This window comes from Tursiops truncatus, chromosome 13 (assembly GCF_011762595.2).
Source record: "Tursiops truncatus isolate mTurTru1 chromosome 13, mTurTru1.mat.Y, whole genome shotgun sequence".
Classification (NCBI taxonomy): Eukaryota; Metazoa; Chordata; class Mammalia; order Artiodactyla; family Delphinidae; genus Tursiops; species Tursiops truncatus.
Genome location: NC_047046.1, coordinates 18,039,873 through 18,067,092, shown reverse-complemented (window position 1 = coordinate 18,067,092; position 27,220 = coordinate 18,039,873). Strand labels below are relative to the sequence as shown.

Below are 27,220 nucleotides of genomic sequence, written 5' to 3'. Positions count from 1 at the left end.
AAACTGTTAGAGGCAAACATAGGAAGAACACTCTTTAACATAAATCACAGAAAGATCTTTTTTGATCCACTTCCTATAGTAATGGAAATAAAAATAAACAAATGGGACCTAATGAAACTTAAAAGTTTTTGCAAAGCAAAGGAAACTACAAACAAGACAAAAAGACAACCCTCGGAATGGGAGAAAATATTTGCAAACGAATCAACAGACAAAGGATTAATCTCCAAAATATATAAACAGCTCATGCAGCTCAACACTAAAAAAAGAAACAACCCAATCAGAAAATGGGCAGAAGACCTAAATAGACATTTCTCCAAAGAAGACATACAGATAGCCAAGAAGCACATGAAAAGCTGGTCAACACCACAAATTATTAGAGAAATGCAAATCAAAACTACAATGAGGTATCACCTCACACCAGTTAGAATGGGCATCATCAGAAAATCTACAAACAACAAATGCTGGAGAGGGTGTGGAGAAAAGGGAACCCTCTTGCACTATTGGTGGGAATGTAAATAGATATAGCTACTATGGAGAACAGTATGGAGGTTCCTTAAAAAACTAAAAATAGAACTACCATATGACCCAGCAATCCCACTACTGGGCATATACCCAGAGAAAAGCATAATTCAAAAAGACACATGCACCCCAATGTTCATTGCAGCACTATTTACAATAGCCAGGACATGGAAGCAACCTAAATGCCCATCGACAGATGAATGGATAAAGAAGATGTGGTACGTATATACAACAGAATATTACTCACCCATAAAAAGGAAGAAAATTGGGTCATTTGTAGAGAAGTGGATGGACCTAGAGACTGTCATACAGAGTGAAGTAAGTCAGAAAGAGAAAAACAAATATCGTATATTAATGCATATATGTGGAACCTAGAAAAATGGTACAGATGAACTGGTTTACAGGGCAGAAATAGAGACACAGATGTAGAGAACAAATGTATGGACACCAAGTGGGGAAAGTGGCAGGGATGGGGGTGGTGGTGATATGAATTGGGAGATTGGGATTGACATATATACACTTATATGCATAAAATAGATAACTAATAAGAACCTGCTGTATAAAAAATAAATAAAATAAAATTCAAAAATAAAAAAAAAGAAGCATGTGGGGTAGAAGATCAAATACTTCTTTAAAATTTTATTTCAACTGCTGAGTTGTTAAAGCATTTTGTAATTACCCCAATAATAATAACAAATGATTTGGGAAACATTAAGTGATTAAAATATCAGCACCATAGTTAAGGGAGTGAAAAAAAACTAGGAGGAAGATTTATCCCAAAGCATTATTTAATTTACAAAATGTTCACTCGGGCAATACCAATAAAGGGGCAACGTCAGAGGATTCTGGGACAATGGTGGTGTCAGTGGCAGCACAGTTTTGGGATCTTCCCAAGTCCCTCAAGAAAAACACAGAGCAGGCAGATAACAAAACAAAAACACAGGGACAATATATACACAAAACTAGGTGATAACCCAAATGCAAGTGTGTGGAGGAAAACCACCAACAGCCACACAACCCGTGTGTTGTCGGCCTCTGTGCGAAAAAAATCATGGGGCAGCAATGGGGTGCCCCACAGATCTGAGAAGAGCAGGCCAATATGAGGCCACAACGGAAACGGGAAGGAGCTTTGCCTTCTCCAACAGCAGGTGAGAACAAGGACCTGAAACGAAAAAGGTATGAAGGGGCTGGAGAAATCTAAACCCCAATACCCTAGACACCAACCAGAGAGGACTCCCTTCTGAGACAGGCCCACACTGAGTGGAAATTCCAAGAAATGGACTCAAATCTGAGCAGGACAGAAATAAGATGGACAAAGGAATCAGAAAGACCAAAAAAAAGCAGGTCAGGAAATCTGACAGCAAGCCACCATGTTTCTGAACACTACCTGAAAAGGACAGAAGAGGGAGCTCTGTGAAGTTAGAACAGCTTTATGAAGGAAGCCAGCTTCTGAAAGCTCGGGAAAACTAAATTCACATAAAAATAAGAGCGGGAGAAGAAAAAAAAAAAAATCAAGGCTCCAAAATTACTAGGAGAAAAAAAGAGAATACATCCCTGCAGACAGTACAAGAATGCGAGTAAGACCAGCTCCAAAGAAAGATAAAAACTATCACACACATTTCGAAAGACATTATTAAGAAAACAATACAAGACAGGAAACATAAATCAGAACTTGAAAAACTCAAAAGTAAGGTGGCGGAAATCAAGAAAAAAAATAGAAATAAAAGGAAAAGTACTTTAGAAACGAAGACTAACGAAGAAGCTAAGAGCAAATAAACATAAATAATGTCCCCAAAGAAATAAAAGGTAAAAAGCAGAAAAATTTTAGCCTAAAAGAAATGAGTAAGAAAAAAGGTTTGGAGAGAAACTGACAAATATCGAAGATAGGTAAATAAGATAAAGCATTTGGATAAGAGGAGTCCCTGAAGGGAAAAACCAAAGCAAAGGAACAGAACAAATACTGAAGACTCTAAGTCAATAAAACTTCCCTGCCCGGGGGGGGGGGGGGGGGGGGGGGGGGGGGGGGGGGTTTGGCGGCACCTGAAACCATATATTGAAAGAGCACATCACACACAGAAATACCAACTCAGAATAACCAACAATAGTCTAGTAAAATTACTACATTTTAAGAAAAAAAAATCTTATGAACATCTAGGCAAAAAGAACATATAGTCTATAAGGAAAAGAAAATCAGATTTTTTCTGATCATCTGATTTTTTACAGCAACACTTTATGCCAAAAGAAAATGAAATATTTAGATACTCAAGGAAATACTGCAAGCCAAGAATTTTATATCCAGAAAAATTCACCTTTAAGTATAAAGGTCACAACAAGCTATTGTCAATATAGAAGAACTTAGAGAATACAGTTCCCACGAGCCTTTCCTATTTGATTCCATCCCTTGGAACTGCTCCTCAGGGTGGGGCCTGTCCTGGAAGGGAGCCCTCTCTGGTTGGTTTCCAGAGTACTGGGGTCTAGAATCTACTAGAGAAGGAGCTTCAGATGATCCAAGTGCCTTTTTTTTTTTAAACTGCTTTCAGTAATCATAATGGTGGTGATACTCTTAGTATTTTTAGTGTGAGACTATTGTATGTATACTGTGAAAAAGCAAATGAGATAGATTAGGATATTCTAATTCATCCTGAACTCCTGAGAACCAGGATTCTTGGTGTGAAAGAAAGGAGCAGAGATGTATTATTAAAGAAGTTAGGTAAAAACTATACAGTCCTGAATTTGAACTGGAAAGATTAAGACGAAGTCACAAGGTATTATATCTTTAAATATATATGTATATTCTAGCCAAATTTACTGCAAAGTCTTAAAAACAATGATCGCTACGGTAACAATGAGCATCCCTAAGCACTCAGAGAGTGATCTAGAAACTCCATTTTCCATTAAAACAAACCAGAGCTTCTGAGAGAAGTGGCGGATTTGAGGTGTGGGGTCAGGGATGGGCCTGAGACACCTGGACATACAGAAGAGCAAGGAAGCAACAGAAACAAGTAGGGTCACTTCAGAAGGACTCAGGAACTGTGAAGAGGTTCCCATCAACACAGACTGAATCCCCTGAGCTTTGAGAAAAGAATTGTAACAGATTGAAACCCATTCAGTTCAAAATGAAATGAAAGGGGGAAAAAAACCTCCAAATGAAAAACTAATTGGTCACCTTCTGAGGAAGATAAAGAACCAATTCATTATTTTGAAAACTGGGTAAATAAAAGGAAAGAATCAAGCATTTATCCTGCTTTCCTATATGAACTATACTCCTGGGTAACTAAATAGTAGATAAGAGAGAGCATCACCTTAAAAATTTTACCAGCTGAAAACTGAAAACAAAATCACAGCATTTAATATCACCATTTTGAGACCCCCTAATGAGTTGCTGGATCTAGGTGCTGGGCATCAATCACAAATCAAAAAACAGCAAAAAACCAGGCATCTTGACACCTCGTGCCTCCTGAGGGGAGACCAGAGCACGAGCTCTAGGCTTGTCAAAGGGATGGAATCTGAATCTAATCATGCTCTAGCATCCAGCTGCCAACTTGCAGGGAATCTGAAAGACAGAGTAGCAGGTTGAACTGGACCACGAGGGTGCAATCAGCAAACTCTGGACTTCTGGAAGCAACAGGTCAAAGATCAGGCTTCTTCAACAAGAAAAGGATGGAGGAGGAACCTGTAGATTAGGAAAGACTTAAAAGGCATATCAAGTTTTTAGAACTTGGAAGACTAAGCTCTAGCGTCCAGAGACGCACACTTGAGTGATTAAAACCACAAAGAAAGGCAAGGAAGTGAGTTTTACTGGTTACTTGGAGAGGGAGGGGTGGATGGGGACTGGGATGGGGCACAGGGAAGAGACTGAGAAGCCTGGGAAAGTTCCATTTCTTGACCTGGGTGGCAGTCACAGGGTGTTCACTCAGTAATAAACCTCCTAACTCAGTTCACTTTTTTTTTTTAATGAATTTATTTATTTTTAATTTATTTATTTTTGGCTGCATTGGGTCTTTGTTGCTGTGGGTGGGCTTTCTCTAGTTGTGGCGAGCGGGGGCTACTCTTTGTTGTGGTGCGCGGGCTTCTCATTGCAGTGGCTTCTCTTGTTGCGGAGCATGGGCTCTAGGCGCGTGGGCTCAGTAGTTGTGGTTCGCGGGCTCTAGAGCGCAGGCTTAGTAGTTGTGGTGCACGGGCTTAGTTGCTCCGCAGCATGTGGGATCTTCCTGGACCAGGGATCGAACCCGTGTCCCCTGCATTGGCAGGCAGATTCCCAACCACTGTGCCACCAGGGAAGTCCCTCAATTCACTTTTTCACTTAATTGAACTCACTTAACTGCTCGTTTAGTCTGTTTTATAATACAAAGGTTTTTTTTTAAAGGGCAATGTGACCAATAATGCTGGAGATGGGGAGGGATGGATCAAACCCGCTTCTCCAAGAAAGGTTAAGACTCTCAGTTTAAGATTTGGGCATCAGGTCTAAATACTGTTCCTTCCCCTTAGCAAAATGTGTCTGCAGCCATTCAAATGATCAATTTAGCAAGGCATGTTAAATGGAACAACTCCTTTTAATAGCAGCATATTTCTTTAATACACTTTGGCTGCCAAAATCATGAGATCACAGGAGGAGTTATCCTTAGCCAAAAGTCCATGAGGAAAAATGGGTAAACGTTTAAATGGCACAGTTCAGGAATTAATTTCCTTTTATGTAAAATAACTGTAATTAACAAAGCCTTCCAAACAATGTTTCTAAGTCTGGTTCAGTGCACAGAAAACCAAGAGGGGGATAACCAGAGTGCAGGTCTTGCAGCTCTCCACCTGCCAGGTGTGAGGGTGCCTGAGGGACGACCTGCATCCACTCCAGGCATGACTTCAGGGCTCCCTGTCTGCGCTCTTGCCCAGTCTTTGCAGCAGATGTTGCGCTAGGATTAAAAATGGATCCAAACTCATAATTACATTTGAAGGCTAAGAAGAACATAATCAAGAACAAGAAGCTTCACATTCACAAGTACTCCAAAGCGTGGTTTCATTCACAAGTACTCCAAAGCCTGGTTTCATACATAACGTACCTTTGGAATCTAAACCGGGGAACATACAGAACTTACTTTAACAACCTTTCAAATTGGTTATTTGTATATCTGCATAAAAATGACTTCGTTAACCAGGGTCCACTAGACATTAGCTTGGAAATAAGCACCTACAAAAACTCTTTATTATCTTTCAATATCTGTTTCACATTCCATCTGTCTATATAACCTTTGGCATCGTATTTCACTGTAATATGCACTGTAATATATCATGGTAGCAATTTTATCTCTCCTTTTTTAGAGGGGAGGAAGGTCATGTGGTGTAACGGCATTCACAGAATTATTTGAAAGTCATTTTACTTTCCCTAAAATCTTCCCATCAAGCAGATGTGTCAACTGTTAACAAGTATGCGCACACACAGAAGCAAAAGAAGGAAAAAGACAAGAGAGTACAACTCCCTGATATAAACTTGTAAAACGGCTTATCTGCAGTTAAACTTCAGTGTCACTAAATTCTTGTATAGTCCAATGGACAATCAAAGCTCTATGATTTTCTGCATTTCAAGCCTACACACACACACACACTCTTTGAAGGCAGTAGGTGAGTCTCGCTGGCCTGTGTGCCCGCCACACCGAGGGAACTTACCATAACCGTGCAGTCCTCTGAGCCGCTGGCAATGACCTGATCGTTATGTGGGCACCAGTCTATGTCCAGCACTGGTCCTGTGTGACCACACACTGTGGGGTAGGATTTGTCAATTCGACCAGTCTGAAAGGAGAGAGAAACAGACCTATTATGTAACATCAATGCCACAGAGTTCTTATGTTTTGTCAGACCCACTTCTCCTTTATTACTTCTACCCCAAACTCTCAAGAATCTACAAATTATGACGTTCATATCAGCCAACGTCAACTGTTAAGAAATGTCAACTTGCATTTCTAAAAAACAGTTACTACCAAGGATACTCCATCAAATCAAGGATCTACATTTCCAGAACCACAGAGATTTTATTTAATCAATGGCACTAATAGACACAGCAAAAGAGAATACAAGAGTCTTTTCATCACAATACAATTCTAACAATAGCCTACTGTAAATTATAGGTGTGTTTTTACTGTTTAAAAAAAAAACCAAACCTGGTATTATTCAAAATGTAAAATATAACCTTTAATATGATAAGCTAATGCCCTTGAATATACAAATTAACAGTTCTGCAAGTGGATGGCACTTCCAGTGAGCAAGCAAAGTGAAGGTAATGAAAAGAAAAGCTTTAACCACTGCTCAGTGGCCGAAGGACATAGTACGTTTCAACGTCTCGGTCTCTTCCGTCAACAGAAACGCCAGCTGGGCCTTCTAATTAACCAGCTTAGCTCTCAGCCATTACCCAGATCCACATCTCATTAAGAACACAACTTCTAATGTTGGTCATAGCAACCATCACAACGTGCTCATGTTACACACTTGAACCTAACCAGCCAATCTGGCTTATCGGACCAATTTTGTCTGGTGTTAACCAAGACAAATGCTATTACAACAACAGCTGTACAAAGGCTGCTTCTTTTTAAAAAGGTTAATGCCAGTCCTTGCTGACGTTCTTCTACATATGCTAAACGCAGGTGAACAGAAAGGAATCACCACAATGCAAAAGTGAACCTATTTTTTGGTTGATGCTACTCTCCTGTTATGGCCAGCTGTCACAACACGGGGGCAGGCTTCTTGGAAAATTTTCAAGATCAGTAAATTTGGATTTCTCCACTTTGACTTGACTGTGGAAATCTCCAGAGAAGCAGTGTGCTAAAGCACAAAGACCACAGGCTCCAGAGTCAGACAGATATGGATTGAAGTCCAGGCTCTCTTGGTTAAACAGTGTGTGATCTCAGACAGGTAATCTCTCTAAGCTTCAGCTTGTCATCTGTAAAATGAGTAACAGTAATACTTACCTCCCAGGATTACCGTGAGGAGTAAATGAGAAATGAGGTAAATCATAACCTAGCATTACAACCATCTGTATAAGGTGTGTAAAAAATTAAAGTACCCAGAGCACAGTAACTAAATTAATTAGAGTACCCAGAGCACAGTAACTACTCAATAAAAAGCTGGCGCTTACTATTAGTTCTTCCTGTATAATGTTAACTTACTCAATCATTAAAGAATTACAAGCGTGTGTTATCCGTGAACTCTGGGCCAGACACTGAGCTGAGCTGACACAGAGGTGAGCAGGGCACCCTCCACGTCCTGGCCGAGCGTGGAGTCCATCTAAAGCTCCAGTTACAGCGCAGCACAAGACGTGCAGCACCAGGACAGGCCCAAGGCGGCAGGAACACAGAAGAAGGACATTCAAGCAGCTGTGCGGGGGCTCCAGCCTTTGGGAAGGTTTTCTGCGCAGAAAGGTGAGTTCTGAGTTGAGGTGTGAAGGTGCACCAGCCTACGGACCTGAGGCCTGGGTTTTTTCACACGCTCCCCCTTTCTCTTGCAAAACTAATTCAACCCAGAGTTTCGGTCTCCTGAATTGCATCACCAAAAACAGGAATTCATAAACGAAAACGCCAAGGAAGAAACACAATATTACAGAGAACCTGGGTCTTGTATGAGAAGCCACGTGGGTCACTGACAGGCCGAGAAGCAGTGAGGGTCAGGGACCAGGCTGCCAGGGCTGGGGTGTGGCACTGCCATTTTCTCCCGAGGCTCTGGCCAAATGACCTCAGTTTCTCACCTGTAAAATGAGAACGCTAGAATTCTTTCTTCAAGAGCTGATGTGAGAATTAACTGAGACAATCAAGGTAAAGCACTTGGTACCGCCCCAGCACCTCTAGTGCTCAAAAAACGTTACCCAACATTTAACAACTGCCGGAATCCATTCTACCAACACCCCTGACCGTATCCTTCCTTAAAGAAGGAGCTGCTACTAAGCACCCAAGCCAGGTAGTTTCACCTAATTCCCCCTGTGAGTGCTCCTCCCCTGGAGTTCCTACCCCACGTCATGGTCTACTACTCAAGGTGCTGGCGGTGACCTCACAGGTGTTTTATTTTCTAATATTATTACTGTTTTATTATGTATTATTATTATTTAAGCTATAGATATAGTTACTCTCTTGAATGTGTGATATTTAGTAATTTAAAACATTCTGAGACACAAAGGCCAGGTTGAGGTCTGACACACATTGCAACAGACATTCCAGAAGGAGAGAATGCAAGAGAAACAAAAAACTGAAGAGATGAGGGCTGAGGATTTTCCAAGTTTAACTGAGGGCATAAGTCTTCAGATTGAAGAAGCACAGGTCCCAAGTAGAATATCCTAGTGCAATTCAGAACACCTAAAACAAAGATAAAATCTCAAACCAAAGCAGCCATAAAGAAAAGACAGATTACCTACAGAGAGAATAACTAGACTAGCTGTGAGCAGACTTCTCAAAAGCAAGTACAGAAACAAAGACATCAGAAACTATCTCAGAAATGGGAAGAAAAACAACCATCTGTGCATTCTATGCCCAGATAAACTATCATTCAAAAGTGATGACCAAACAAACAAACAACAACCCCAACATTTTTAAACAAAAAGATACTGAAAATTTACCATTTAAAGACTCTTATTCAAAGAATTAAATTCTTGGACTTATCTCAAAGAATTTCAAAATTAATTTCAAAGAACTAAGTTCAAGGACTTATTTCAGGAAAAGAAAGTGAACCAGAAGAAAGAACTGGGATACCAAAACAAGAAGTGAGCAAACAAATTGGTAAATGTGGTCAATGTAAATAGGCATTGACTGTATAGAACAGTAGTAATTATGACTAACTGGAGTACAGGTAAGACAAGGCAGAACTAAAACACTAAACAACAATAACATGTAAGATAGAAAGATATGACCAGAATTCAAAGGTTTCAGGGCCCTTCCCTAGAAAAAGGCAGAAAATTTGACTAGTTTTAGACTTTAAGTCATGTAAGTATGTTAAAATTAAGGGTAAACACTAAAAGAGAATATATAACTTCCAAAAAGTGTATGGAGTGGTAGGAAGGTTAGTGGAATTTTAAAAACTCATTCAATATAAGAGAAAGAGGAAATAAAAAGAAAAAAGGGCAAGAAAAAGCATGAAAGCTAGAAAGCACAAAATAAGATGGTGGAAATAAAACCAACCATAAATCACAAACTGCGGTAAATATGAATGACTTAAACTCACCTGCTAAAAGACGAGGTGCTTCAGATCAGATTAAAACCAGCTATAAGACACATTTACAAAATAATAATACAAAAAGGCAACTAAAGGAGGGGAAGGGATATAAAAATATGTACCAGGTGGTTATACCAGAACAAATAGATTTTAAGGTGAAATGCATTATTTAAGATTACATTTTAACATTTAAAGAAACAAATCAGAGAAAAGCTATAGTCACTATGGACTTTAACTCATCTAACTACATAAGCTTCAAAATAATTAAAGCAGAAATTGACAGACGTACAAGGAGAAAATGACAAAACCATAATCTTAAGAGATTGTAATAAAGACTTAAGAGATCAAACAGACAAAAATCAGTATGAATATAAACGGCTTTAACAAAAGTAACAAGCTTGATCTAACGGATATATACAACTTGTAGCCAACATTTTATTTTATTTTTTATTTTTATTTATTTATTTTTTTTGCAGTACGCGGGCCTCTCACTGCTGTGGCCTCTCCCGTTGTGGAGCACAGGCTTCGGACGCGCAGGCTCAGCGGCCATGGCTCACAGGCCCAGCCGCTCCGCAGCACATGGGACTTTCCCGGACCGGGGCACGAACCTGCATCCCCTGCATCGGCAGGCGGACTCTCAACCACTGCGCCACCAGGGAAGCCCATAGCCAACATTTTAAAACACACATTTTTTTTTGTTTCCAAGCACACTAATAAACATTTTTTTTTAAATCACCAAATAGAATACCACAAAGCAAATCTCAAAAACTACCAAGGAATCGATATTGTACAGAACATGTTCTGAGTACAACGCAATACAATTAAAAATTAACAGAAAAGTACAAGCCAAAAATCTCCAAAGCATCTGAAAAGTTTGTTTTTTTTTAAAAGTGTTTGCCAACCTATCCAAGTCCTCGACATCACTCCTACCCTTCCCACCGTACCAGGAACATAAACGGTATCAGCCTTCTTCTTCTTCTTTTCTTTTTTTAAAAAATGAATTTATTTATTTATTTTTGGCTGCGTTGGGTCTTCGTTGCTGAGCGCGGGCTTTCTCTAGTTGTGGTGAGCAGGGGCTTCTTCGTTGCAGTGGCTTTTCTTGTTGCAGAGCACGGGCTCTAGGTGCACAGGCGTCAGTAGTTGTGGCATGCGGGCTCAGTAGTTGTGGCTCGCGGGCTCTACAGCACAGGCTCAGTAGTTGTGGCTCACCGGCTTAGTTGCTCCACGGCATGTGGGATCTTCCCGGACCAGGGCTCGAACCCGTGTCCCCTGCGTTGGCAGGCGGATTCTTAACCACTGCACCACCAGGGAAGTCCCCCCAAAATTTCTAATTTACTAAATAATTCACATAGAAAGTCATAATAGCCAACAGAAAAAGGTTAAAATTGGTCAGTAAATACATGCCATATCAAAACTTGTGGGATATAGCTAAAACAAAACTTAAAATTCCAGATGAAATAAGTAAGCACCTAGAAAATGTGTGATGTATCAAAACTCCTTCAATAAACAGAAAACCTAAAGAGACCCAGAATCATAAAAGGACCAGTACTGTGGGCTTCCCACAGTGCAGTGGTTAAGAATCCGCCTGCCAACGCAGGGGACACGGGTTCAAGCCCTGGTCCAGCAAGATCCCACATGCCGCGGAGCAACTAAGCCCATGTGCCACAACTACTGAGCCTGCGCTCTAGAGCCCGCAAGCCACAACTACTGAATCCCGCACACTGCAACTACTGAAGCCCGCGCACCTAGAGCCCATGCTCTGCAACAAGAGAAGCTACTGCAATGAGAAGGCTGCGCACCGCAACAAAGAGTAGCCCCCGCTCGCCACAACTAGAGAAAGCCCGCATGCAGCAATGAAGACCCAACGCAGTCAAAAATAATAATAATAAAAAAGAACCAGTACTGTAACTCCATACATCACTGCCCACCCAAAATCAATCAGTAAATACCAAAAATAATAGGCCCAGATGGTTTTACAGATGAGTTTTCCCAAACATTCAAGGAAGAAATCATCTCAAACCAGTGTTCCCAGAGAATAAAAAATAAAAGCGCACTGCTGAACTCACTACATAAGGAATGTACCACCTTGATATGAAGGACAGTGTAAGGAAGAGAAACTTAGGCTTATGTGACTTATAAATATTGATGCAAACTCCCCTCAAAAAAGGAGGGGGAAAAAAAGTAATGCAAATTCAGCAGTGTGGGTTGTTCTCAAAAAACACAAGTAAAGTGAAAAGACAAGTTGCAGATTGGGAGAAGATTTTGTATCTACGTGTGTGTGTGTGTATACATACATATATACATGTATGTATACATAAAATATATACCTGACAAAATCAATAAACAACTTAATAGAATAAGGGGCAAATGATATGAACAGGGATCCACAGGGAAGGAAGCCTGAAAAGCCAACAGATGTATGGAAAGTACTCCATCTCACTGGTAATCAGGGAACTGCAAATTAAAACAATAAGGTAATATTTGACACCCATTAAAATTGGCAAGAATTTAGAAGTCTAAATACAAGTGCTGGCAAACATGTTTGGAAAGAGGAACTCATAAAAACTACGCACAGGAGAGTATCCTGCTACGATTCCTTTTGAGAGCAATTTGGAAACAACTGGAGCTGAAGTTGCCCGCCCCTCAGCAATACCACTTCTTGATGGTCTGTGCGAGAGAAACGCTCCCATATTTTGCACAAGGGTATTCATGGAAGCACTGTTGGAAACAGTGAAAAAAGCAGAAGCAATGTAACTGTCCTTTGGTATGAGAATAAATATCACTTATATAAAAGTTTAAAACATACCAAATAATAGCCTATGTTATAGGTACATTCACATGTAATAAAGTACAAACATATGATACATACCAACTTTGAGGAGACAATTACCTCTGGGGAAGGAGAAAAAATGGAAAGCAGAATGGTAGTTTAGCTACATCTGTTATGCTTTACTGTTTTCAAAAAAGGGAGATATGAAACAAACATGGCAAAATATTAACATCTGTTTAACCTTGTAGGTGAGTACATGAGTGTCCTATTATTTTGTTTCCTATTTTTAAAAAATAACTAAAATATAATAAAGTTGAGAAACACACCAATATATTGTTATTAATTTACATTAAAAAAAAAATCTATGGGACTTCCCTGGTGGCCCAGTGGTAAAGAATCCGCCTTGCAATGCAGGGGACGTGGGTTCGATCCCTGGTCAGGGAACTAAGATCCCACATGCTGTGGGGCAACTAAGCCCGCATGCCACAACTACTGAGCTCACGCACCTCAACTAGAGCCCGTGAGCCGGAAACTACAGAGCCCACGTGCTCTGGAACCCACGTGCCGCAACTACAGAGCCCACGCACCCTGGAGCCTGTGCGCCACAACTAGAGAAGAGAAAACCCACAAGCCACAACTAGAGAGAAGCCCACACACCACAGTGAAGATCCTGCATGCCTCAACAAAGATCCCACGTGCTGCAACTAAGACCCAACGCAGCCATAAATTAATTAGTTAATTAATTATTTTAAAAATCTAAAAAAAAAACCCTTTAATCCCAAGGAAAAGAGTTTTTCTACCTGAAATGTTTTATTGTATCCCAGGGTCTTTGCATTCGGAGGCTCACCCCAGCACACCCCATCTGGCATCCTTGATGGCAGAGTATAGTCAGTGAACTCTAAACATCCAAGGACACCAAATAATTTTTTTCAATCTGGGCTAGGAAGAGCTTTTGCTCAGATATACAGCAATTTTGAGGGGAATCTGGTAGTACATTAATACTAGTTGCTCTTAATTATACTCAGAAGCTTACTAAATGACTTTTCTTTTTAAGGTTAAAATTATACAACCCTGGCCAAAAGTAAATAGCTACTCACCAGTATTCTTCAATCAAGTAAGATATCTGAGAATAGTAAGAAGCGTTTCTGCCATTCTCAACTCAGCCCCGAAAAGTCTATAGCATAAAAGTAATAAAGAGCCCAACAGTTTCACGGGAACTTGAATGTAATTCAAAAGACAACTGCCACTTATTTCCCCCCTTTCTATCAAAAACAAATAATTAGTAATAAAAATCGCTAGCACTTTCAGAGTGCTTACGTTACATGCTAAGAACTGTAGGACAATCTTTTATGTGCATTATCACAACTACCTTCATGAAACAGCAACCCTATTATTCCCACTTTCTAAGTAAAGAAATAGGAACAGAGAAAACCAAGAAGCAGACATCTAAAATATCACTGACAATCCTACTAGGTTTCTACAGAGAAAGAAAATTTCCACTATGCCATGGGGTTGTGAAAAAGGCACAAGAGTAATGTTGAAATTAGTGGCAGCTGGTCATCAGAAACACAAGTTAATAAAAAATGATACCCTGCAAACAGCTGCTTCCTCTGGTTATAACATCATCATAAATCCTCACAACAAATAAAACAGGGAAAGTAGCATCATCCTGCAGCACAACAGAAAGGGAATCGACTAAATGTCTGACAGTGATAGAGGAACAAAAAGAAGTATGAGAAAAAAATGCCGTTTTAAATGTGCAATGATGGGTTTACACACAGGGTGTGCTCCACACACAGTCAAGTTATCAGCTGCTGTGATTCCAAGGGCTTGCACCTCCAAATAGCTTCTTACCCATAACAAAATCAAACCTAAAGCACAACAACATATTTCACCCATAAGTATGTATCTTTAAAAGGGCGGAGCTGGGCAATTATAAACTGCTGAGAGCTCAAGTCCATGGAAACTGAAGGAAACCATACAGTAACGGCCTTATATGGTAAAGATGAGGGCACATCACTTCTGAAAGTCATTTTGCCCTGGGATCTAATGAGAATGCATTTCTCATTCATAATCATGACACATCCTCATTTATCATCCCGTGAATAAACCAAGGAATCCATGTCTAATTCTAGATTGTGAAGGACCATTCAGAAAGACATCATTGCAAGTCATGGTGACAACACGGCTTACCTGCACGTCTAAGCAGCAAGTTTAAATGAATGCTGAGGCTGGGAGAAAGACTGACAAAAACTTAGTAACACCTTTTAAAGTATCTTTTTTGGCTGAACAGTGATTTAATAACTACTCATCAATTTCCCAAGGGTTACATATAGAATAATTTCATTTACTAACAAATCAGTCCACTGTTTCATTAAGGATGCATCACCTCAGTTACATCATCTAGAATATTACTACTTTGCTAGCATGGAATTGAAAGTTTAGCTGAGACTAGCCAGTTGGAGATTCAGATTTCTTGCTTTAAATAATTATTCAAATGTATTGATTACTTACTAGTTATCCCGATCACATGCCATAGAGCTTTTATTGTACCTCTCTAGCTAAAACTCCAAGTGATGAGAATTACCAGCAAGTCAACTCAAGTGGCGAAAATGACCAACACCAAGGTTCCCAAAGGCTCTGGCCCAGACCCCAGTTCATACACTTGTGGGACGCTGGTGAAATAGGTCAGGGCACTGGCTTAAGGACTATTATTATCTAAAAGATCCGGTGGCCTGCAGGAGGCCCAGCAATATGAGCCCCAGGGAAAATGCAGCCTCCAAAGTGTGCGTACAGCTGGCACGAGGGAGAGGTGTGACAGCACAGTTTCCATGCGGCGGCCCAAGCTGAGGTTGATGGCTTTGACATGTTCTGGCTAGCAGCCCTTACGGTGGCAGAAAACCACCAAGACACCGGCACTATCATTCACTTTGGGTATGGGGAAGGCCCTCAAAAATTTCAAAGCAGCCAAAAGCCTCAGCAGAGCTCCTGGAGACTGATGCTTCAACTAAGCTCACAGAGTTAGGCAATACTCTCCTCCTACAGGCTCGCTTTCTTTCTTTCTGGGGGGGGAGGGGTGAAAAATCAAAATTGAAGCATCAGTAAATACATATCTTTGTAAAACTGCTCTAAGAAGGAATGTTTATAATTTTAAATAAGTTGGCAAAAACATTTCCTCCTTAGGCATACAAAATTCAATGTAACTCTTATGAAACGATATTTCTAGTTGTAAAGGTATTTCCCATTAGTTTGAATAGGAAACCACAACTGCATCCATTTATATCAAATAGTGTACCTTATTTTTTTTTTTGGTAATTTTATTTTACTTATTTATTTATTTTTGGCTGTGTTGGGTCCTCACTCCTGCACGCAGGTTTTCTCTAGTTGCAGCGAGCAGGGGCTACTCTTCGTTGCAGTGCGCAGCCTTCTCATTGCAGTGGCTTCTCTGGTTGCCGAGCACAGGCTCTAGGCACACAGCTCCAGTAGTTGCGGTGTGTGGGCTCAGTAGTTGTAGCCTGCGGGTTCTAGAGCACAGGCTCAGTAGTTGTGGCACATGGGCTTAGTTGCTCTGCAGCATGTGAGGTCTTCCCAGACCAGGGCTCGAACCCGTTTCCCCTGCGTTGGCAGGCGAATTCTTAACCACTGCACCACGAGGGAGGTCCTATCTTACTTATTTGTCATATCTCCTTTCAAAAAGGCATCCATATTTAGGAAGTGCACTCATCCCACACGCCGAAGACACTACCGTTCAATCAAAAGAATTCTAATATATACAAACAGACACGTACAGAAATCTTCTCATAGATGTTTCTATAAAGGAGTTCCACCCTAGGATGTTATTTTCAAGGAAGCTAATGGCGTATTTTACAGGTGCAGGCATTTTCACCCTCCCAAAGTCTCAAAATACAACATTGGGATGCTTCCCATATGACCTTTGCATTAATCATTCAGAATGATTGTTTCTTAGTGTAAGACAGACCCCTCACATGGTAATTGTTTTCGATCCACACATTAGCTCACTCAATATTAGACTGAAGATACTACCAAACTGGTGCCAACGAGGCTCAATCTAATAATTACTGGTTCCTTCCAAAAGTAACATTGGTTAAAGCCACATAACACTTTACCCAGCAGGCTTACTCTTTCTCACAACTAACATACATTTCCACAAAGTTAAAAAAAAAAAACTCCTATGGTGCTAAAAAGTGACACCCATTACTTTTATCACTCAAATCAAATATTCCCCTTTCAGATGCTCAGGGTATTCGACATACAATGTCCTTCTAGTTTACACTCTGGATTCAGTTCTAGAAACGCAAGCTGGTCTGGGGCGGTGGGTTGTGATCGCTTCCTAGGCCATCTCCCTCAGCTAGTCCAGAGCAGGAAGCTCCCTCCCAGGACCTCCCTCCAAACTTCTCATCTGCATTCTTCTTATAATCCAGCCACTTTATAATCCATTACTATAATCTGAGCTTATTATTTATCCAAACTGGTTACACCACCCTCAGATGTAAGGCCCAAACAGGCCCCACTCCACCCCCCACCCTGACTCAAGGAACAAAGATTTTCAAACTGTTCATTCCCTACTTTATATTCATACAGGTTTTCATTTTAGGAAAAAATGCTCATCAAAATCACTTGATGTGTCCAAAGTTCAGTAACTTTATCATATTGTCCACACATTAAAAGATCTTTTCAAAGGCAGAGATAATACCTCATTACTGGCCTTGGAGTAATACCCTGAGAATTCTTGAACCCTCCACAAGGAGAATGGTTAAGTCAAACATGTGCTCGGAAGCAAAGGAAAAGTTTGCAGCCTGGGCATAAGGCCTCCATTCATATTGTGCAGAGTTCAAAGGAGTCAAAAAAGGATATCTATTGAAGTGGGTTTTTGTTTTTTTTCAACTTCCTTTTTCTTGGAACAGTATTATTTATGTGGATACATGTTCCACTGCAATCTCTTCAGGTCCTGCTCCCTCACAGGGAGGAGCTACAGTGACAGTGGTCGTGGCACAGGGGAGAGACTGGCCAGAAGAGCAAGACAGGGACCCCTGCAGCTTACCAGGAAGACCGATGCACACAGTACAGGGCCTGCTGACAGGCTGGTCACCAAGAGTGACAGTTCGTGGCCCAGGAATAAAACATTCTGGGGAGGTTTTACTTTAAGGGAACCAGAAACGCCAACCCTGAGGGTGAGAGGAGGTGCTCTGGAATAGCACATAGAGATTGGGTTACCGGGTCCTGGAAAGTAAGCCAGCCGCCACAGCTGCCAGGGAGAGGCAGCATGGTGCTGAGAGCCCTCCCCTGCCTGTGAGTGAAAAGGAACAGTCTTTACGGGCACAAGTGAAAATGCCAAGCAAACCATTTTGGCATCACAGGTCCTCTTTAAAAACTGCGTTGAATAGTGAACAGACCATTTTAAAAGTCCATTAAGAACCTGAGGGCAGTTACTATAAAACTACGGATATTTCATTATCACAAAGCAAAAAGGTGGAAGAGTTGGCATTTCCTTACTCAACCACACCTAAATACACAACAGCAAATGGAGAAGCTCTATTTCTTAACTTCCTGACTTAGCAGAAAATTTATAAAGCAAAATCCTCATCAATGCAGACAAGTAATTCCACACGATCCCTCTGGTCTGAGAACAAAGAAAAACTAGGAGCCCAAGATGAGGTAGAACCTAGTCAAAATACAATTCAGCTCGAAAGGAAAAACTGGAAAGCAAAAGAACTATCGAACTAAGTGCAAATATAGGAAATTAAAACAAAGCATTTAATATCCAAGCAGAAAGGAGAGTAACTTGTTGCCTAACCCTTGGTACTGAGTGTCATCTCCAATGACACTGGAGATTCCTCCCATGGGACCCTTGGTGAATGAGGAAAAGCCCCAGAGCTACCCCTTCCAATCCCAGCTCTGCACTGGTTTACCCACAAGCCTCAGAACAAAAACCCACCCTTCTTGAAGTGGGGATGAAAAACAGAAAAATATCACAGCTCTCTTTTTTCTTTTTCTTTAGGCAAATGCCTTGGGCTGCATGGCCGAGGCAGCTCACATCTTGCAGTGGTTGTAAACAGCAGGAGGACTGGAGCAGAGACCCAATTCAGTAGCCTGTATCATTTACTCCCGACTTAAAGCTCAGCCAGAAAGGAAACCCTAGTCCCCGTTCCTCTGAGAAAGCCAACACGTGCTGTGCTCATCACTTGCCCTCCAGGCTCAGCCTTCCCTGGACTCAGCTCAGGTCCCACCCCCAACTAGCATGGAATTCAACTTGGTGAGAGCAGAACGTTTACTACATATGGTTATAAAGAGGCTTCTGGACAAACGGGGACAGCAGAAATCTGTCCATTGCACCTGGAGTCTATTTTAGTAGAGTAATCAGTATTCAGAAACCTGCTCTTCGCTGCTTCCCTGACTTGGGTCATCATCACGTTTATACAAGGCGGCTTCTGGCAGCAGCACTTGCCCATGTGCTCAGCCCAGACTCACGCTCCAGAAAACCAGGAAAGAGTTAAATGTTCTTTGCACTTGACTCAGTGGCTTCCCCTCACCACACACTCCCAGATCCCACCATTCTCCGAGCCAGGCAGCCAATCAAAGCAAAGGAAGGAAATGATCCTGGCCGGCTGACAGCCCCAGCGCTCTGATGGCCATATATGGTAAAAACCACTGTCAGAGCCCTGTCAGGCCTGCAGGCCGGCTGCTGTGGACATATCAGTGAACTGCAGCAGCGTGAGAGGCCGGCCAAGGAAACGCACAAAGGACAGGCTGCTTGCTCATCTCCAGGGGAGGGGGTAGGAGGAAGGCAGGGGAGGGGAGGGGGGAGCTGTCATCTGCCAGGGCACACTGAGTCACAGCCACTCACTGTAATCAAAAATAGCCGCAGGGTACATGGTAAGATTCCTTCTGCCAGGACTTTGTGCTCCATTGTTAACTGGGGGTGAGTAGGGTGTCCCCCTCCCATCCCCCCTCCACCCAACAAGACTGTGGAAAACAGTCACTGGGAGCAGATGAAAAGGTCCTTCTGTGGCACTTCATGTGGTAATGAGGCCGTGCAATGCTCGTGGGGCTGGCAGCTCGGAAGTAATTTGGAAGTCATTGTTCTGCACCTGGTGCCCCCCACCCCGCATCCTCCACTGCTGGCCCTGCCCTGCCTCCCAGCCTTTCACAGCCCACACAATTGACAGTTAAGGTGCTCAGGGTAGCAGACAGACAGCATCTATTTCAGGAGGCGGTGAATGGGCATCCCAGGACACATCAGGACACTGGCACTGAATAAAAGCCCCTGCCCATCACACCAAAGCTACCCTGTGCCAGATGTCCACATCTGTACAAAGGGCTACTAGCATCGCCACCCTTGTCCAAAATGGGGCACCGCTATTTGTGGGAATGGAAATTGCCTGTCAGCAGCGTACAGTAAGGGGGAGGCGCAGCCAATGCAAATCCAGCAGGTGCTGGCAGTAACTGGGGGTCACAGAGAAAAGCACCATCGGGAGACTGCCATTTCTTTTGAACTAGTCCATGAAAGAAGGCACTTATCAGCACGGCGCCTGGCACTTAAAGGAAGCCCTCAATGATGTGAGCTGCTGCGACTCCATCACTGCCACTGTCTACTCGCAAGGCACGGTAGAGACCAAGCACTTTCCAAACCTTGAGACAATTCTCCGAGCTGCCAGAATCAGAGCCCTGACAGGCTAGTGTTTTTGTTATTAAGTCTTCTAATCCCAGAGAAAGAATGCAAAGGATTAAGTGTCAATTAGACCACGGTTTCTATTAAAAAATCTTTCACACTCAGTGGGAAGAAAATGTTAATCAAAAATATACATGTACAGGGCTTCCCTGGTGGTGCAGTGGTTGAGAGTCCGCCTGCCGGTGCAGGGGACACGGGTTCGTGCCCCGGTCTGGGAAGATCCCACGTGCCGCGAAGTGGCTGGGCCCGTGAGCCATGGCCGCTGAGCCTGCGTGTCCGGAGCCTGTGCTCCGCAACGGGAGAGGCCACAACAGTGAGAGGTCCGTGTACCTCAAAAAAACAAAACTATATATATATATATATATATATATATATATACACACACACACATATACATGTACAAACCAAATAAAGATTCAGAGACCTAGGTTCTAATCCATGGAAGACCCCACAGCTCCAGGCAGTCACTCAGCCTGAGTTTCAATTTCTGCAACTGTAGAACAGAGGTATGACAGCAACCCCACCGTGTGCAAAAACTAAGACATCATATATGAAGGGGACCCTCCAAGCACATTCTGATGTCACTCTGGAGCCTTATTTTTATGAATATAACATGAAGTCACTGCCTTTTCCTGAAGCTGAAACAGTGGAAAGATGCCACGTAGATCCAGTTTTAACAAAAATCCTAAAATGCAGAGCAGTGCTTATCCTGGTTCTTCTCCGTATAACAGTGAAGGAAAACACTAGTTTTGTACTATTTACACTGGAAGTGAAGGAAAAAAAGAGCCAAGAAGTATGTAATTTTTCTACCAAAAAGCTGTCCTACAGCTCCTCCCAATCCCCCTCCAATCAAGCATTCCATTTCTCCAATACGAGAAAAGGCCATCCCAACGCAGAAAGAAGGAATGTGCCCCCCCCCCCCCCGTTCTTCGCCCTCCTGGGAACAGAGCCCCTCTTCTAACACATCAGTTTAGTGAGTTGGTTGGGCTCCTCTTCTGTTTCATCCCTGGCTCCTACACTCAGGAGAAACCCAACTTCCAACAGAACCTTCTCTGTGACATCTTCCTTGAGCCTCATTTAGAACTCATCTCCCATCGCTGTGTCAGAGCCCTTTAGACACAGACAAACCTCCCCATTGGAGAGATCGAGGTCAACTGTTAGCAAAGCTTTTTTAAGAGCAAGATTCGAAACAGGTCCTGGCACAGAGCAGGTGCTCAAATGTCTGAGAAATAAGTATGTGAATGAATTAATGTAATTTTTTTAAAGTACTGTTTTAGATTTCACTTAAGCTTAAACAACAATTCGCTCTTCATAGAGCTTTGGTAATATTTCTGATATTACTACTACAGAATCCCTCAATTATTCATTTAAGATTTATTATAGAATGCTGTATATCTATATGTATGTATCTATCTATACAGATTTTTTTTTTAAAAGGAGAGGTGGAAAGAGTGTTTAAAATTATCCAAAGGCCTTTTAGGCCGCTTTGAATTACTCATTTATTTGTGCATTGTGTGACCTAACATTATTGAGTCAAGTGCCATATCCTGAGAATACAGCTGACCCTTTAAGCACAGGTTTAAACTATGCAGGTCCACTTATATGCAAATTTTTTCCAAAAAATATGTACTACAAGATCCATGGTTGGTTGAATCCACAGATGCAGAACCATGGATACAGAGGGCCAACTGTAAACTTATATATAGATTTTCAACTGCCAAGGGGTCTGCACCCCTAACCCCCGTGGCAGGTTTTTCAAGGGTCAACTGTACATGTTTTAGTTATCACTGCTGCTTAATGAGTTACCCTAAGATTCAGCTACTTAAAACAATAAGCATTTCTCATCTCACACAGTTTCTGTGGGTCAGGAGTTCAAAAGCAGCTTATCTGGGTGGTTCTGGCTGAGGGTTCTCCTGAGTCAAGGTGTCAGCTAGGTTTGCAGGATCCACCTTCAAGATGACACACTCACGTGGTTGGTAAGTCAGTGCTGGCTATTGGCGGGCGGTCCTATGGACCTCTCCACAGAGCTGCTTGAGTGTCCTTACAGCATGAAAGCTCCAAAAGAAATAAAGAAGCCAATATGCTTTTATGACCGAGTCTCAGAAGTCACACTCCATCAATTCCTCCATATCCTAGTGGCTACACAGGTCAGCCCTATTTAATGTGGGAGGGAACCACACAACGGCAAGACACAAGGAGGCAAGAACCATTGGAGCCCATCTTGGAGGCTGCTACCACAAGAGAGTAAGGTGAGATGCTGGAGAACCCTACCATACACCCATCCATTTTGTATCCTCCATCCAAGCGAAGGTCAAGAGATCAAGAGCATATCATTCCAACCACCCTCCCGTTATCTGTTATGTGGCTAAGAAAATAATTACATTACAATGTGATAATGCAGCCTGTGGTACTAGTGGCATGAGACAAGCAGCTAAGGAATCCCAGAGGATGATTTCCACTGTCTCAACAAATTGGAGATAAAATTTGAGTTGGATACTAAACATTAAGAAGGAGCACTTAGAACACTGACTGAAATGAATCAAGATTTCTTCCTCAATAAATTTCTTCTTCAATAAATATGACAGAAAAATACACTAAAGCAGCCCTTGTCAACCTGGGTTCTGTGAAGGAATTAAGTCCTAATGCCCTAAGGCAGCTACTTTATGTAATGGATTAATTTCTCTCCTATCCATCTATAAGGCTTAGCTATGTCCCTTTCTTGAGAAAACTAAGAAAATATTCACTGAAATGATTTTCTGTAGGGGCTGAATTCTTTCACAAAACTCTAGTTGAGAAAGACTACAAAATGAGTTGAAAAGATAGTTCACAGACATAAATAAAGCAAGATCCCAAATATTCCCACACACAGTTCTTAAAATATATGGGAGAAACATAACTGTGTATAAGAAGGCACCTCACAGCTACACCAGAGGAGCAAGAAGAGAGGAGACAGTGACCCAAAAGGCTGACAAAGACTTGGCCACACCCATCCCATCATGGCCCAGAGCAGAGCTGCTCTCCTAGGCAATTACTGGGAAGATGAAATTAGCCATCACTCCAATCCTCCAAAGTAAGAACAGTCAAGGGAAGAAGGGAGAAAGCGATTAGGGAAGACAGGAGCCCTCCAATTTGCATCCTCCCTCCAAGCGGATGTCAAGACATCAAGAGCATAGAATTCTAACCAACTCCCTCAACCCTTGCTCCAGGTTCACTGGGATCTGAAGTTTTAGTGTGTATGTGCACGCCTGTGCCCACACACATCTAACATTGCTGTTTGTAGGAGCCACCGTGGCTCACAACAGGGATGGGAATGCCTTGGTCTCACATCACGAGCGTGGCTCTTGCACAAGGAGAGGCTCGTTCGTGCCCTTCGTGCCCACGTGGTAGCGCACAGGGGGCTGGAACCTGTGTGCTCCTGACAAGGCAGCTTGTGTAGTTGTGGGGAGAACGCAACGGCCAAAACCACAAAGCCAACTTCTGTTCAACAAGACTGATATTATTCATCCTATGAAAGACCAAAGAATAAGAAAATGTACTAAGCCACACCTTGAGAAGTCATGACTGAACAGCATGCCACAGCTTGAGGGAAGCATGACAAAAGAAACCCTGAATCATGTGTGCTAATCTAAATCGCCCCACCTCAGGGCTGAGCACTTTCCGTATTCCCCCAGCAGTGATCTCTTAAAATCCTACTTTCTCTAATAAAACCTTTCGAACAAAAACCTCATAAACCATACACTTAAATAAACATATATGCATTCCTAAGCTTACCTCTTGCTGTGTATGTGTCCATGTATTTGTCTCTACCACTCTTTCCATTTTTAATTTGAAGTCCTGGAAGACAGAGACCATGATTCTCCTGGAATCTAATCATAAGCCTCACGAGGTTGCAGTAGGTCCTACTTACTGCTGACGCTAACTAACTTTGAAGAAGAATTCATGGAAGGCCATGCTTTAAAATGGGAGCCTTTCAGAAAGAGTCACAATACATCTTAAGATCAGTACACACATATTCAATATTAACATGGACAGAAAGCCCCCAAAGCATCACTAAAACCAACCTGGCTGACTATAACCAGGAAAAAAAAAAAGCAGCGGGGGGACACAGACAGACAGACAGACACACACACACACACACACACTCTGCCAGAAGTCTCTTGAGATAGTGATTAAAAACCATACCCACCTCCTTAAGTTCATGTTTAGAGAAATTCTAGACTGCCATCAACACGTACAGGAGCCCAGTACACACCCAGAGCATCATTTCCCACAATCTTCATTTCAAGCATCACTTCTTATTATATGTGGGAATTTGGTTTTTCTTTGCCTTTAAACAAAAGCAGCACCTCATTGTAAAACTATTTCAAACTTGCCAAGACACTGAAGTTGTAGGATCTCTTTTCCAGGGCAGAGTCCTGTACTAGGATCAGTGGGTTCACCATGTACTCAGGTCCCCAATGTTTTCGTCCTTCAAGGTTGCACTTCTAAAGGTGAGACAAACACCGCAGTACCAGCAATCTCCTGGGGGCCGGGGAAACTGACCACAATGAAAAGCAGATGCAGTGCTCCTGGAGAGCAAAGATGGCACCCAGCAGACACTCAGTCTATAGACAATCAAACTACACGTGCATAGTCAAAGAACAGTGAAGACCTCGTACTATATGAACAACGAAATATCTGTAAAAATGTAAAACTTACGATCCGTATTCAAATCTTCATTATTATACTAAAATTATAAGGAAATAGATATCCAGAGGGCAATCAGCCCTTTAATGCAGGCAGAAATGCAGGTTTTCTGACAACGTGGAGCATAGTTCTATTTTCTAAAAGCCTAGATAGTAAGTAGTCAAGGGAAAGGGTCTTAGGAAGAAAAGAAAGGTGGGTGTCACCTGACACTTCGGGGCTCCGGGCTAGGCCCCGCCATCACAGCGGATCCTTCTAAGACCTCCCGAGACACAGAACTGTCTACAGGAGCCACAGACCACTTTTCTTTGCTGGGCTCAGCCTTGCCCTTTGAGGAAAAGCAGCCACGAGTAAAAAGGCATCTACTTCCCAAAGTTACATGTTGACACTAAGGAGGGAAAGAAAAGGAACAACAGTGTTTCCTTTGCTGAATTTTGGGTAGCAAACCACTTTTTTTTTTTTAACATCTTTATTGGAGTATAATTGCTTTACAATGGTGTGTTAGTTTCTGCTGTATAACAAAGTGAATCAGCTATACATATACATATATCCCCATATCCCCTCCCTCTTGCGTCTCCCTCCCACCCTCCCTATCCCACCCCTCTAGGTGGACACAAAGCACCGAGCTGATCTCCCTGTGCTATGCGGCTGCTTCCCACTAGCTATCTATTTTACATCTGGTGGTATATATAAGTCCATGCCACTCTCTCACTTTGTCCCAGCTTACCCTTCCCCCTCCCCGTGTCCTCAAGTCCATTCTCTACGTCTGTATCTTTATCCTGCCCCTAAGTTCTTTAGAGTTCTTCAGAACCATTTAGAAAATCACTTTTATATAGAGCCCCTCACGTTACAGGTAGAGATATGGGAGAGCGTAAGGACAGAGTGACATATCCATGTCTCACCACAAGTCGGTGACCAAGACAGGATTGAACCCCTGGCTCCAGACCCATGTTCCTTCCTCGATGCCACACTGACCCTAAGGGCTCAATACACACACTTTAATACACAAAAATCCCAGAATACGTGTGAACCTGTCGATTATAAAAGTCGATAACCCCAAGTACTGACCTTATTTCCAATGGGTGTCACTGGGCTTAGTTTATGCCAATGTCACCTCTTCCAACACAAATTAATATTTAAGGAGTAGAGCCACACAGAATGTATTATAAGCCTGGGAAAAAGACAGACCCTCGAGGCTCCTCCAAAAACCAATGTTTCGTTCAAACATGATAATTTCTGAAGCAACTTATTCTGTCCCAATTCCTAAACAGCTGGTTGAAGAACAAAATAATAAAACCTATTTATTAGGTATTGGTCACTTAATGCAACTGAAAACCAAAGCATAAGATCCAGTTAGCTTAGGACCTGCACACAGGGCCCCCTTAAACAGTATAAATGTAACTCTAAGTTTCCCACGGTTTGTGAAAGCAAAGGTGGACTCACAGAGCCTTTTGTGAATGTGGGACTTGAAGAGAACTGTCTGAACTTGGAGGAAGATTAGCCGTTCAAAAGTTTATTTGGGGCTTCTTAATTGGCTTATTCTCCTTCTTTGAAGCAAAAAGTCGTAAATTTATCCCTATTGAACTCAAAAGAGATCATGGTACTTCAGTGCCTGACCTTGGTTGACAAGCTGAGGTGTCTTCTCAGCTGGCTGCCATAAGACCCACAACTGAAAAGTCAAGTTTCCAAATGCTCCTTGCTCTTGGTGAACAAATCGACTAGAAAGTCGTGGAGATCAAACGCGACTGGCATTAAACTCCAACCCAAACTCCCAAATCAGGTAAGTACAGCTACAATAGTGTAATGTATTGTTCATCACTGAAACAACAATCTCCTCCACAAAAGCAAAAGTATCTGAGTAGAAAATTTAATTTCAATTTAATGAAAAGATTCTCCTTTAAAACATGATTAACAACTTCGCCAATAAGAAAGTACGTTTGGAAACATATGTCAGATTTGTTCCCCAAAGGCATCCATCTCCTCTGTAGTGAGATGGTTCTATTGTGTAATATCACATCAATCCAGCCACTGAGATACAAATCAGATGTTAAAATAAAACAAGTTAGTCATGAGCATCTGAGAGAATGAAAAGTACAAGAGAATTGGAAGTTTTCCCAGCAAGAGTTTTCCTAAGGAAAAAACACCAAAATACAATACTTTGACAGAAATTCATGTTACTGTAACCACTTTCAGAATCACATGGTCCATTATGATGAGACATGCCTCTACTAGGCATGGCTCAGACTCAGGGAGACCCACTGTTCCCAGCAGAGTGGAAACAGCTGTAACATGACCCAACATCTGCATCCTTATCATTAGGGCTCAGGACTCACCAAACTTATTTTCCTCCTAAAAGCTAATCAGAAAATGACTCTTTC

At 42.0% G+C, this 27,220-nt stretch overlaps 1 protein-coding gene across 5 annotated transcripts in view; it reads right to left on the bottom strand.

The window, feature by feature from the left end:
* The window catches only part of CORO1C (coronin 1C), an 83,754-nt gene that overhangs the window by 24,508 nt on the left and 32,026 nt on the right, over positions 1–27,220 (bottom strand). For all 5 annotated transcript variants that reach the window (XM_033837087.2, XM_033837088.2, XM_073790240.1 and 2 more), the window contains one exon: positions 6,178–6,300. In XM_033837087.2, coding sequence (XP_033692978.1) covers positions 6,178–6,300 — 123 coding nt within the window. The remainder of the gene's footprint in view (positions 1–6,177; positions 6,301–27,220) is intronic.